The sequence below is a fragment of the Nymphaea colorata genome, chromosome 7, assembly GCF_008831285.2.
Source record: "Nymphaea colorata isolate Beijing-Zhang1983 chromosome 7, ASM883128v2, whole genome shotgun sequence".
NCBI lineage: Eukaryota > Viridiplantae > Streptophyta > Magnoliopsida > Nymphaeales > Nymphaeaceae > Nymphaea > Nymphaea colorata.
The window spans coordinates 23,811,755-23,823,426 of NC_045144.1; the positions used below are offsets into that span (position 1 = coordinate 23,811,755).

An 11,672-nucleotide genomic window follows, 5' to 3' on the forward strand; every position below is an offset into this window, starting at 1 on the left:
TAAGAAACCAGGAAGATACAATGTCAAAATTGATATCAAGTCTGGGAAATGAGTTTGCAATCAAAGAATTACGGAAGTTATTTACTAGAAATTGAAGCAAAGTGGTGGTAAGGGGCATCATTTTGTGTCAATAAAAATATATTTTGGAACTCCTTTTAAGAGTTAAAATGGAATGGATTTGGAAGTCATGTTCAGTGATGTCACACTTTATGGAAACATAATTGAAGCTCTACAATATGTTACTTTGACCTGACTAGATATCAGTTTGGTTGTAAACAGGGTTCATTTATGAATACACCCATTGATGGACATTGGTCTACCATCAAATGCATTCACAATGTTTATAATTTTTCTCTCTTGTGTTTATAGACATAGACTAGGAAGGACACTCATTTGACAAATGGTCCATTATATGATAAGTTGTGTTGCTGGCCGGGTACACTCTTATATCTTATAGATCAAATAAGCAAATAGTGGTCTCTCATTGCTGCATTGCAGTTGAATATAGATCTCTACCCAACATAACATCTAAAGTATTGTGAATGAACCATTTTGTGACCAATCTTGGAATTCAACTAACACAAATTCCTATTCATTTGTGTGACAATATCGTAGCGGTGTGTCTAGGATCTCATGTTATGTTTCATTGTTGAACTAAAATGTCAAATTTGATTTGTTGTTTGTGGGGGAAAGACTTGCATGAAAGCAATTTACAATCCATCACATATCCACAAAAGACCAAATTTCTGACATTTCTACAAAGCCTCTAACAATTTAGTTATTGCAAGGACAGGTTGCATGTGATTGTCATCTCCATGCACTTGAGGGGAGATGTTACAGCATGGATCATGAATGGTGAGCATGAAGGTCACGATGAAGAAAAAAAGCAAGCAATCATTGGTCACATGGTTTCCCATTCTTCCACCGCTGCTCAAGAAGAAAAGCAAAGCTTGTGGAAAACATTGAGGCAGCTAAGTAAAAATGGTAAAAGTACTGTGTATTAAGTGTAGAAAGAGCCATGGTTGAGAAAGACATTGTTATGGCAATGACCCATGTGATAATGATTGTAATGAGTGACCAATATCAACAATATTGAGGAATACTCCCACGAGAACATTGGCACATTGCCATATTGCTGTAAATCCTAATTTGATGTGTTGTTTACACTTTGAACAATTTCTTTTACTCAAGTATTCATTATAGGGGTAATATCATTCATGCTGCTGGTGTCCCTCCTTTAATTGGTAATTTCTTATCTTTGCCTTTAGAAGTAAGTGAAAGTAAGGATAGGGGCAATCTTTATGTTTCATGGAGGCCGGGTAGTGTAGCTTGTGGTGTTTCTTTTTCACCACTCTAGGCCCCCCTGTTTATATTGTATATAGCTGTACATTTTGTTTCAAATTTCTAATCAACTGGCTGGATATTTCTTTTGAGTTTTTTTTTTTCTTAAAATTGGAGGATCTAATGAACCTGAATGGTCATCAGTGGAAAAAAATTGCCAGCAAAAACAACGAATTTGAATATAAGCTAAGTCTCCATTGTCATTTCCACCTACATTGATCAACTATGAAGGTTGAAGGCAAAATCATATCTATTGGTAGGGGAGCTAGGCCAATTATCTCTTCATTCTTCTTCTGCTCCACCTAATTTAGGGACAGTTAGAGTGCGCATTTGATTCTTGTTCTTGGAACAGGTACTTTAGGTCTGAGTTTTCCTTGGGAATGGTCTAAAAGAAAAAAAATTGACTCCATTTGTTTAGCTTTCCTTATAAAAGGGTTTGGCGCCTTAATTTGTGATCTTCTTTCCTGTGATTAGAATATTAACTCCACATTTTGTGCAATCACAAAAATAGCCGTCCCTAGTTTTAATTAGAAATAGACTTCTTGGACCTTGTTCCTCCAAGTTAAGTTTACAGATATCATGATGGTTTGTTCGAAGAATGACACTCAAAGAAGTTGAACCATGGCTGCCGCCTAACAGCCATCCTCGCATGCCCCACTATGCCAGCTCCTTCGAGCTTTGCTCCCTTAATTTCTTTATTACATAGCCAGCGGGCACAAGAAAACTTAAGAAGCTAGAGAGACATGGACTATCACGCGTTCAACTAACCACGTGAGGCAACAAACATCACGTCACTAATCCCCTTTTATGCAAATATCAGCTAGCTGTTTATTTTCAATTGCAATTATTCGTACATATATAAGTTGAACGAAAATAATCATTTTCTCATTAATTCATGATTAATTTTACAATCAATTTAGCAAAGTGATCAAGATGGCAATCCATTGGCACTGCTGCAATTGCTTATGACATCAAATTGACAAAATATTTTCCAGCAGATTGAATCAAACACATTCCAACATTGCTAATGGTTTAGTACCATTAATTGGATTCAGGGAGCTGAACATTTCCAATGAGGAATAGAAGAATGCTGGGGATTGAAAATTAATTTCTATGATGTGAATACATGTTAAAGTTCGTTCGTATTTGTGAGTGTACGTCTAGTAGATTCGGGAAGAGAGCGAGACGGAATCTTGTCATCAGAGGGAGTATGTTGAGGTGAAGTTAGGGAGGTCGCCATGCCCATCTTTTACCCCCAACTGGCCCTGCACTTCCCAGCCAATTCTAGCAGCCTGCATTCATTGAGTCTCCAATCGTCACTATGCAAACAAAAATTGATGGAAAATAGTTCGAAAGCATATAATGGAATAATAAACAACGTCCCTGCAACAAATCTAAGCTTTTCAAATATGGTTTATGTAGCTTTATGGGGAAAAAAGACTATTTTTCAATATTAATTCATGCGGCTGGATGATATGAATTGTCGTACAATATTCACAAACAAAACAATATTAGTGATAATGATAGTACTAATGTGAATAAAAATAAATTAAACTTTACCATCAATATCATCATTTTTATTATTGTTTTTATTATCATTATTGTGATTATTATTATTTGAAGCTGTTCTGTTGAGTGAGCGGCCAGGAAAATAACGTCCCTTTCAGATAATGTAACTGTCTTCCATCAATCCTAGCATCAAATTAACTTCGTCTAGAGTTATGCTGGTTGATTGTTTTGGGACCTTTTGCAATTCACCGATTCTATAACCCATATTATACATATGGTTTTCAACATTCTAGCAGGCCTGGATCTGCCTCTAATTCACCAACAAGAGCCACTGTCATTTGATGAGAGATTGGACTTAATATATTTTAAATTGAGCTTCGCTGTGTTTCATGGCTTAATGGCATAAATCTTCTCCTAAACCTAGTTTACAGTTTAACAAAGATGTAGCTTTTAGTAATATTCCTTTCTCTTCTTTTAGTTTCTTTTTTGTTTTTTGCCTTTCAAAGCTTCATAAAGCGTGTCGAGATTTGCACGCTTGCTTGCAACAAACGCCCTCAAGAATTGGTTTCTGTACAAAAGGGAAGGGAAAGATACGTTAACGGCAGCACTTCTCTTTTTTAGGGACTTTGCACCTGATCGGTGGACCCTTCAATTTTTTCTTTTCACTAATCCACAAAAAACATTCTGTTTTTAATATGAGTTGAATGAACTAACGTCAAGTTAATTAAAAATATGTCACGAACGATGATTACATTGGCTATGAGATTGCTTACCTCTTAAGATACAAGAGGAACAAGCGAATCTGAGCCGCTTTTCTTATTTAGAAAGGTTCCTCTCTGATTTCTAGATCTATCTTACAGCTTATTTCTGTAAAATGAACAACCATATTTTTCACTATAGAAAACATGTGAAACAATTTTCTACTGTGGGTTGAGACACCAACTTGGAATGGGACCCTTAAAAGTTAAATTTTAATCATGAAATGGCATTCACTAATACAAAAATGAATGACAATCAATAAGCACACTAACTCAAAAATATCCTCCCTGAGTTGCTCACCTGATGCATTTCATCAGCTGATCCAATGTCTGTGTTGAAGTCATAGCAAGAACTTGCAGCCGATAGTTTCATAGACAGGAACTAAATGCAAAGGAAACAGCACATAAGATGATGCATCTTTTTAAGCAAACTTGAAAGTACTGCAGGAAAGAAATATGTTATCTGTTTCATTCTTACCTCAACTTGGTTCTGCAATGACTGCACGTAGTTAATTATCTCATCCAGCATGACGGCCATACCCATTGTCTGACAAGAATACGTCGGCATCAGGACCCATGAAATAATCATGAACCATGAAAAGTCTATGTCACGCTGATGCATGCAGGATGTATTTAATTCCATATTTTTTCCTTTCTTTGTTAAGTTTAACAGTATGACACGACTCAACACAAGAATATGTAGATTAAAATATCACTGTGATATGCAGAAAGAGATTGACTGCTGATTCCGTTTACAGAGATCCACTGTTGGCTAGTATTGTAGAATGTTTTTCTTTTTCCTTTTTTCTCTTGTGCTCTTGAAGAGAAAGCAAGGCTTCATGATTCATCACCCTTTTTTAAAAGAAAACGATGCTAAAAACCTCATGTTTTTTCTTCGTGATTGTGACCAGAGAGGGAAAGAAGAGAAATATTCTCACCTTGTAGCAGCCTGGGACAAGGTCCTGAAGACACCTCATTCTTTCATTGATCTTTTCCCTTCTCACCTGAATCGATGTAAAACTTGGTAAGTTGCACCGACACAACCTCGACTTTCCTATCCTGAAAGCTTGTGGTACAGAATGGCTACAGTACTTTTAGGTGGCAATATTATGAATTATTGAAAAGGTCTTTTACCCTTTCTGCAAGACTGTGGCTGTCTGTCGCTTGGCCCCTTCTTGCTCTGACATGAATGACTTCTTTTGGTTTCTGAACTTCTCCACCAACAGTACTGTTCAGCACAGTGTGCTTCCCTCTTTTTCCTCTCCCTGAATTCTGCAAAAGTTTCAACGCAAGCCAATAAGAACTTGAAAACATAAGCTAAAGAGTAAGAAGCAGAAGAATATTATCAGAAACCCATGTGCAGACCAGTTGAAAATTTGAAATCAATAGAAAAAAGGGAGAACAGGAGTCTTGTGTTTTTTTTTTTTATGTTATATATTTAATTACAACCAAGTCGTCTCACACTTTCTCAGAGTCACAGAAAAATTAAAGCACCGCAATATGGGCTTCGCGAAATATGGCACAACAGGTAGAACCTGATTTTTGAAATTAAGCCTTGATGTTTCACACAAAAAACAGGAATGCTAAGAACAGCAACAGATATTCTTGAAATTTGGGATCTGTCTAATCTAATCCGAGACCAACTACCCAATCGTCATACAACAATCAATCAAACCTCCGCATGAGCTAGTTGTTATTTTAAGTGATTCCTATTAACTAAATTTCCCAACTTATGAAGCTGATAATGGAAACTACTAACCCCGATAACATAAAAGATTATGAGAGAATTAGAAGAGAAGGCTTACACTTTTCGATGCAGTTTTCTCCTCGAAAGACAGTCCAGAACTGCTCTCAGACGCCGCCGTGTTCTTTCTCTTGGTGCTTTTTGTCTTCGGCTCATGAATACCATCGACTAATACGCTGCCAAATGGTCCAGGATTGATCAAAGAACTGGTGCAATCGCTGCTGTTAATGTTGTTGGCGAAGTTTTTGGAGAGGCCATCATCTTGGTTGCTACAGATCATCCCCATCACATTAAGATTTGAATTGTCCAAAATCATCGACTGTAGCTCCTTGTACTGGTTAATGAAGTCCATCTCTGTGAAGGGGAAGGAAGACTTGAAGGAGGAATTAGTGTCACACATGCTTTGTGGTGCAAAAGCAAAGTTTGCCATTGAATATTGAGAATTTGCAGGCCTGCAGCAGTGGATGTTGGTAGGGTTTGAATAAGAAGCGGAGGGAGAAAGGAATTGATATTTGATGATAAGAGATTTTTCTTTGCTCGCTTTCTCTAGCTGAGCCCTCTTGATTGTTCTCCCACAAGTGTCAGAATTTATAATGGGCGTTTGGGCATGAGCACAAGTGGATGTATCCGTATAAACAAACAAATGGTATTTCTACGTATATGATATGTTAGTGACAGCTTCTGCCTCTTATTCTTGTGTCCCCTCGGTGGTGGACTCTCTGATGCAATACATCAAAAATCATGCCCCACTAAAAAGTATTGAAGTTATGGAGTCTGGCTAGATAATCACTCGTGGTTTACCCAGTTAGTATTCCCTCCTCTTTTTGAAGATTTTCATTTTTGCTCCTATTTTTTGGTAATTAAAAAAGGACTTTGGTATTATGGGTAAACATAAGAAGCCATCTTACGCCGCATTTACATGTTCTTTGGCAGGCCCTGACAATGGGCTTGTCGGGCAGTGGCGGAAGCAGGTCTGGATAAAGTGTGGGCAATTGTCCACATAAGACTACAAAAAATACTTGTCTTCATAAGGCAATTTTTTTCATCTAAATGTTGATGCCCTCATAAAAGTTTAATTTATTACTAACACTCCTTAGCAAGAAATTTTTTTAGCTCCGCCACTGTCTTCAAAAGTAAATATAATTTTTTTTTAAGGTTGGGGGCATAAGACCGGCCCCCTCCAGCATAAGACGCCTCCCTTCGTGTGGCCCAACGTATAAACTGCTCCACACTTTTTGTGGGCTGTGAAAACCTGTTTAATAAGGGTTTGAATAAAATTTTCATTAATTGACTTGAAAAAGTAGACAGTGTTAGCTGCAATTAACCTTTGATATTATCTTCTGTTCTTTGTTAGTTACATCCTCATGATTTTAGTGAACATTTTTTGCTTTTTAGGTTAACGATAGTCTGGATTTCCTTATTTGATGGTTTAGTTTCGTAAGAAGTGTGGTCCATAGTGAGAAAATAAGGAAATTTGTGGGTGTCCCTTTTTCAAATCATGGGCAACATAGAATAGGCTCAACAATGAAAAAATTTTGCTTTTTCCTTTTTTTATATTGTTGTATTTATTAGGTTTACAATAAAATGAGATGCCCTCCAAGACATGCACAAGATACAAGATTAATTTCATTAAAATATTGTGACCGCTTGAACCAAACAACAAAGAATATAAGTAAAGGAAAAAATTAGAAAATATATATCACTACAAACAAGGATAGCAGGAGCCGCGAGTATATAGGGATGAAGGCAGGAATTTTTTATGAGGGAACTGAATAATAGTTTCAAAATTTTAATAGGAACTGAAATATTATTTTTATCAATAACATTTTTTAAAATTTACATGTAAATTTAAAAAAAAATGTGAGAAAATGACAAAGCCCCTTTCGCCCCCAACCCTGGGAGTGGGTGCCTCGATCTTTTAGTATTCACTAAACGATAGTAAAGACCGTTAAAGTTGGTAGTTTTCTTGAGGTACTTGGTTAAATGCATTTCCGTAATTATTCAACAGACAATCGGTTGCTTGTAAACCATCGACAAATTTACAAACAATTTAAAGAACAAAGTAAGAGGCAATTGTTTGTTCAGTTGCCTCGGCCACTAATACGGGGAGAAGCGTACTTTCATTTATATATATATATATATATAAACGAAAGTACGCATCTCCCAGTATTAGTCCATAAATAGTGAATCTAAAATTAATGGATGTTAAGAAGACACCAAACCTAACCATTATCCATAATGATACACAACTCATAGAAAAATAAAGAGAAAAATATGATTTAGCTTACACATTTTTCTCTTTGTTTTTCTTCTCAATCATCTATCCTCATAAATCCAAGCTATGTAGAGTCACCATTCAATTTTCCTACATACAAATAAAAGCTCAAAATGCTCAAGAATGCATGGCTAGGTCAGGTTCAGTACTTGCTTAACCGACAGGGTCACTTATAGCATATCATGAGACGTCCTTGTGTGAGAAGCATGGGCTGAAGGTAACGCGAATATAAATGTAAAAAGGTTGGCTTTAGGATATTATTCAACATGATACTTAGAAATCGCGGTTCGAGGACCATTGTTTAGCTGCACAGCCACTGTAGGGCTGGCAGGCTGGCGACGGCCATCTCCAGTCATAAATTGGATTCTCATTGTAATCCTAGGTCAATTGAGTTGGATGTGTTGATAAGCCGAAGAAATGCTATCCCCATTTCAAAATTCGACCTAATCTTGGATCTATGAGGCAGAGGGAAACGGAGGTTGCAGCCAAAGTTGGTTATGTGCACAACTTAAGTAAAAGGGAGAGCTCACTATAAAGACAAAAAAGGTAGTCAAATTTTTACAAGTCCAACAAAGACAATTTCTTTTGGACAATCCTTCAAATACCCCAACTTCTTGATTCTTTTTATTGTGCATATATGTTGCATGCACCACCCTGACACACACAACTTGACGTCGGTTTGGTTCTTGCTCCAAGCAGCAATGTAGGGCTGCACACACGAGTCGAGCCTGAGTTTGACCAGCTCAAGATTGACTCGACTCAAAAAACTGCTCAAACTCATTTATCACTTTGAGTATCTTTGTAAGCTCGAACTCAACTCGTTTATTGACAAGTTGAGCACCAGCCAAGCTTTTTTAAGTGAGCTCGAATCGAGCCCTCACCTAATACTTAATACTTAGGTCTCCCAAATACACTCGATCCGTGCAGTGGATCGATCACGTCGGTGAATTTACCATTTTCGCGGTCCCCTCGTGTCCATAAGCGCTTCATCTTTAAAAATCTATTTTGACAATAATTCAGGATATATGTGGATGATATGACACAACCAAAGAACTCTCTAGTAATGTCCCTCTCCCATCTATATTGATCTAAATTGTTGGCTATGACTTATCAACTTCTCGTGGTCTTCCCTCTGTAACGATTGTGGATCCCATTATCCGGTTAGAGCTAGCTAGCTTTCAAGCAACCTTTATTCTTTTGCTATATATATATTAGCTGGCAAACCTTTTCCTTGGTACTTCTGATCAAGACCGAACTTAACGCGAGCGACCATGATAGAGACGTACTCACTATTAATCTCATAATTAATTATATATTGTATACTTATTGCTTATTTAAACTTGAACTCTATGATTTTTCAATTCGAATTAGTTCCCATTTCTTGGGGATCATATCATTGAATGGTTATGTCATGGAATGGGAAGTGAGCGTTGAGAGCTTCCTTGAAAATTTCCTGTGGACTGACTTTAACAATCAACGGCTCAAGCTGCCAGTGGTCTTCTGCCTTATGACCCACTTGTGGTGCAGGGGTTAAGTGGTGGAGAAGGGGCTGCTTGGACTCTTCCATATGCTAAGAGACACATGAACTGTCAAGATCTGCGCACAACAATAGTATTTGTTGTTTTCCTTTTCCTTGAATTGGATCCTTCATATCACAAACAGCCAGCCTTTTTTATGGGTTTTTTTCTTTAATTTTATTTTTGGGCATTTTGAACAGTATGTACGCCGACATCAAAAGATGAGTTTCCATAATGACCAAAAAAATCTTGTGGGTGTTTGGATGACACCTCGAAACCTGGTTTTACCTGCAAAACCATGTTTTTGGAGTATTTATGCAAAATTGGGTTTGAGGAAAAACTGGTTTTTTAAAATTTGGGTTTTGTAAAAGAAAGTAAAAAACCACCCCCTTAAGTTATTAAAAGACAAGGTTTTGGATTGGTTACCCAACAAGCAAACAAAGGTTTAAAAACTGGTCAGAAAATAAAACCAAGTTTTAAACAAGTGGATTAGATGAGGGTATCATTCAAATGCCCCGCCTAGTTTTTTTTTTCTCTTCTTTTTCTGGCAATTAATTGTTGTGCAGATTTTATATTGGATCATTCAATTAATTTCATTTTTTTAGCTAGTTATGCTAGAAGATATTCAATTTGTTAGTTGACTTTTAGAATCGGAATATACTGGCAAGGTACAACTGACCCTTTTTAAACTTTTATACCAAGGCAGAATTTTGCAGTACAGTTAAATGCTTTCCTAATTCTGTCCCTTTGTTGAAATTTGAAGAATCACATTTATGGGCTCCTTGAATGATGAAGATAACACAGCACTTAATATTTAAAATTTGTTGTCCTTAAGCTGCCTTTCTTTTGTTGGTAAAGCATTTAGTTGTCATCGCAGCAAAAGTTTAATTTAAACGACAAGATGATGAAGATAACAGCACTTAATATTTAAAATTTATGTTATTTTTTTGTGTCCATTCATGAATGTTCAGCTATAAGAAGGTTGCAATACACCTTCACGGAACCAATCCGCATTAAATAGGCACGATGTCAAAATAGAAGAAAATACAACAAAATGAGTGAAAAATTAATTTGTTTATTCATTTGAAAGCTAAATAACAAGATATATTCCTTGATAGCGCGATATATACTTCGGTTTTTTCATACAAGGATGCTTCCACGATATTTTGCGGATAAGTGAGAAGTTAGTGTTCAGCCCTTCTGCACTCGTGCGTAATGACATGTGATGAGCACGTGCAAATAAATAAATAAATATATAACAAAGGTGGTTCATTTGTACCGAATGGTGACAAATATAATAATAAATTATGTGTCAAAAAGGGGTAACGAAATGGTACATCGAAATCTGGAGAGAAGAAAAGCTGGTGATTCTCATCTGTCATGAATCCCCAGCCAAGATTTTGCTTGTGTTCGAAGGCAAATTGGCTTTCTACCGGGAATTAAATGCAAGCATATAAACAGAATGTAATTAACGTATGTTACTTTATTTGAAAAGGAAAAAATAAATTTTGACATGCCTTTATGTTTCATTTCCTTTCCAAGTAAAAGGCATTAAAAGATTGACTATGGTACAGCCACGATTTTGTTGCCAATTAGATCTTTTCTAATTATGGAGGGGAATTCTTTTGTAAAATAATTTGGAACAATACTTTATCTTTTTTAAGAGCAAATTAAAAATGAAACTTAATTAACCTTTTATGTCCAAGAACAAAGGTTATCTCGGTCTTCGATTTACTTTTTGACGGTTCAAACAAACAAAAGGAAAAAAAACAAAAGAAAAAGAGATCAAATTTTGTCGTCTATTATTAAGTCACAAGTTTTTCTCTGATGATCTGAAAACTAATATAGTGGAGGTTATCCTTCCATTAATTAAGGGTTCCATTTGTCTTTAATGGGACAATTCAATATTAACGAATGTTGAATGTCACTGCTTGACCAAAATTTAAAAAATTTGTCACTAATAAACAGTCACTACATTGGTACTAGTGGCAGTTTGGGGAGCGATGATGGTTTATCATGGTTTTAGTTACAATTTATGTTCCTTTTACTTAAGATGTAGAAACATAATGTCAAGAAATAGAACTAGGTAGAGACAAAAAATATTTAAAGAGAAAAGCCTTAATCGTAACTTTATCATAATAATACAAATGAAATAACAGATCAAATCAAATCTATGTCAATATTTAAGTTAACTAGATGGTTTATTACATCGATCAGGAATAAACACCGGTCCCCGTAAACTTTGGGGGTCAAATTCATGTAACTTGTCTATCTGCTAGCAAATTCCACACATCTCATAAATCTTCGTCGTTCCATTCTTCATCCCAAAACAATGGAATGTTTTCCACGAAGACGCCTACAAAAAAGACAAACATATGCTCCAATTTGAATGAAATTAAACTCGCTGACCTGCATATTTTATAAAATATAACACTAAATCCTTCAAAAAATTGAATGTAAAACATTAGAAAAATGGGTTGTTATTGTTATGCATAGAAATGCAAACAATCTAGACAATCGTATTCAAC

The 11,672-nt window shown here is 36.1% G+C and overlaps 1 protein-coding gene across 1 annotated transcript; it reads right to left on the reverse strand.

The window, feature by feature from the left end:
* Positions 1-2,200: 2,200 nt before the first annotated feature.
* On the reverse strand, positions 2,201-5,908 carry LOC116257322 (transcription factor bHLH75-like). The gene is made up of 6 exons (XM_031633937.2): positions 5,414-5,908; positions 4,743-4,880; positions 4,547-4,612; positions 4,087-4,155; positions 3,910-3,990; positions 2,201-2,633 (listed from the first exon to the last, which is right to left on the reverse strand). Exons 1-6 carry the CDS (start codon positions 5,780-5,782, stop codon positions 2,541-2,543), a joined length of 816 nt encoding a protein of 271 aa, XP_031489797.1. The 5' UTR covers positions 5,783-5,908; the 3' UTR covers positions 2,201-2,540.
* Positions 5,909-11,672: the final 5,764 nt, after the last annotated feature.

Excerpts from the sequence above, each read along its gene's own strand:
- LOC116257322 (XM_031633937.2), bottom strand. The coding sequence starts at position 5,782 with ATGGCAAACTTTGCTTTTGCACCACAAAGCATGTGTGACACTAATTCC. Across the intron at positions 3,991-4,086 it reads CATTGCAGAACCAAGTTGAG|TTCCTGTCTATGAAACTATC; the intron begins GTAAGAATGAAA and ends CTTTGCATTTAG. Across the intron at positions 2,634-3,909 it reads CAGCTGATGAAATGCATCAG|GCTGCTAGAATTGGCTGGGA; the intron begins GTGAGCAACTCA and ends CAATGAATGCAG.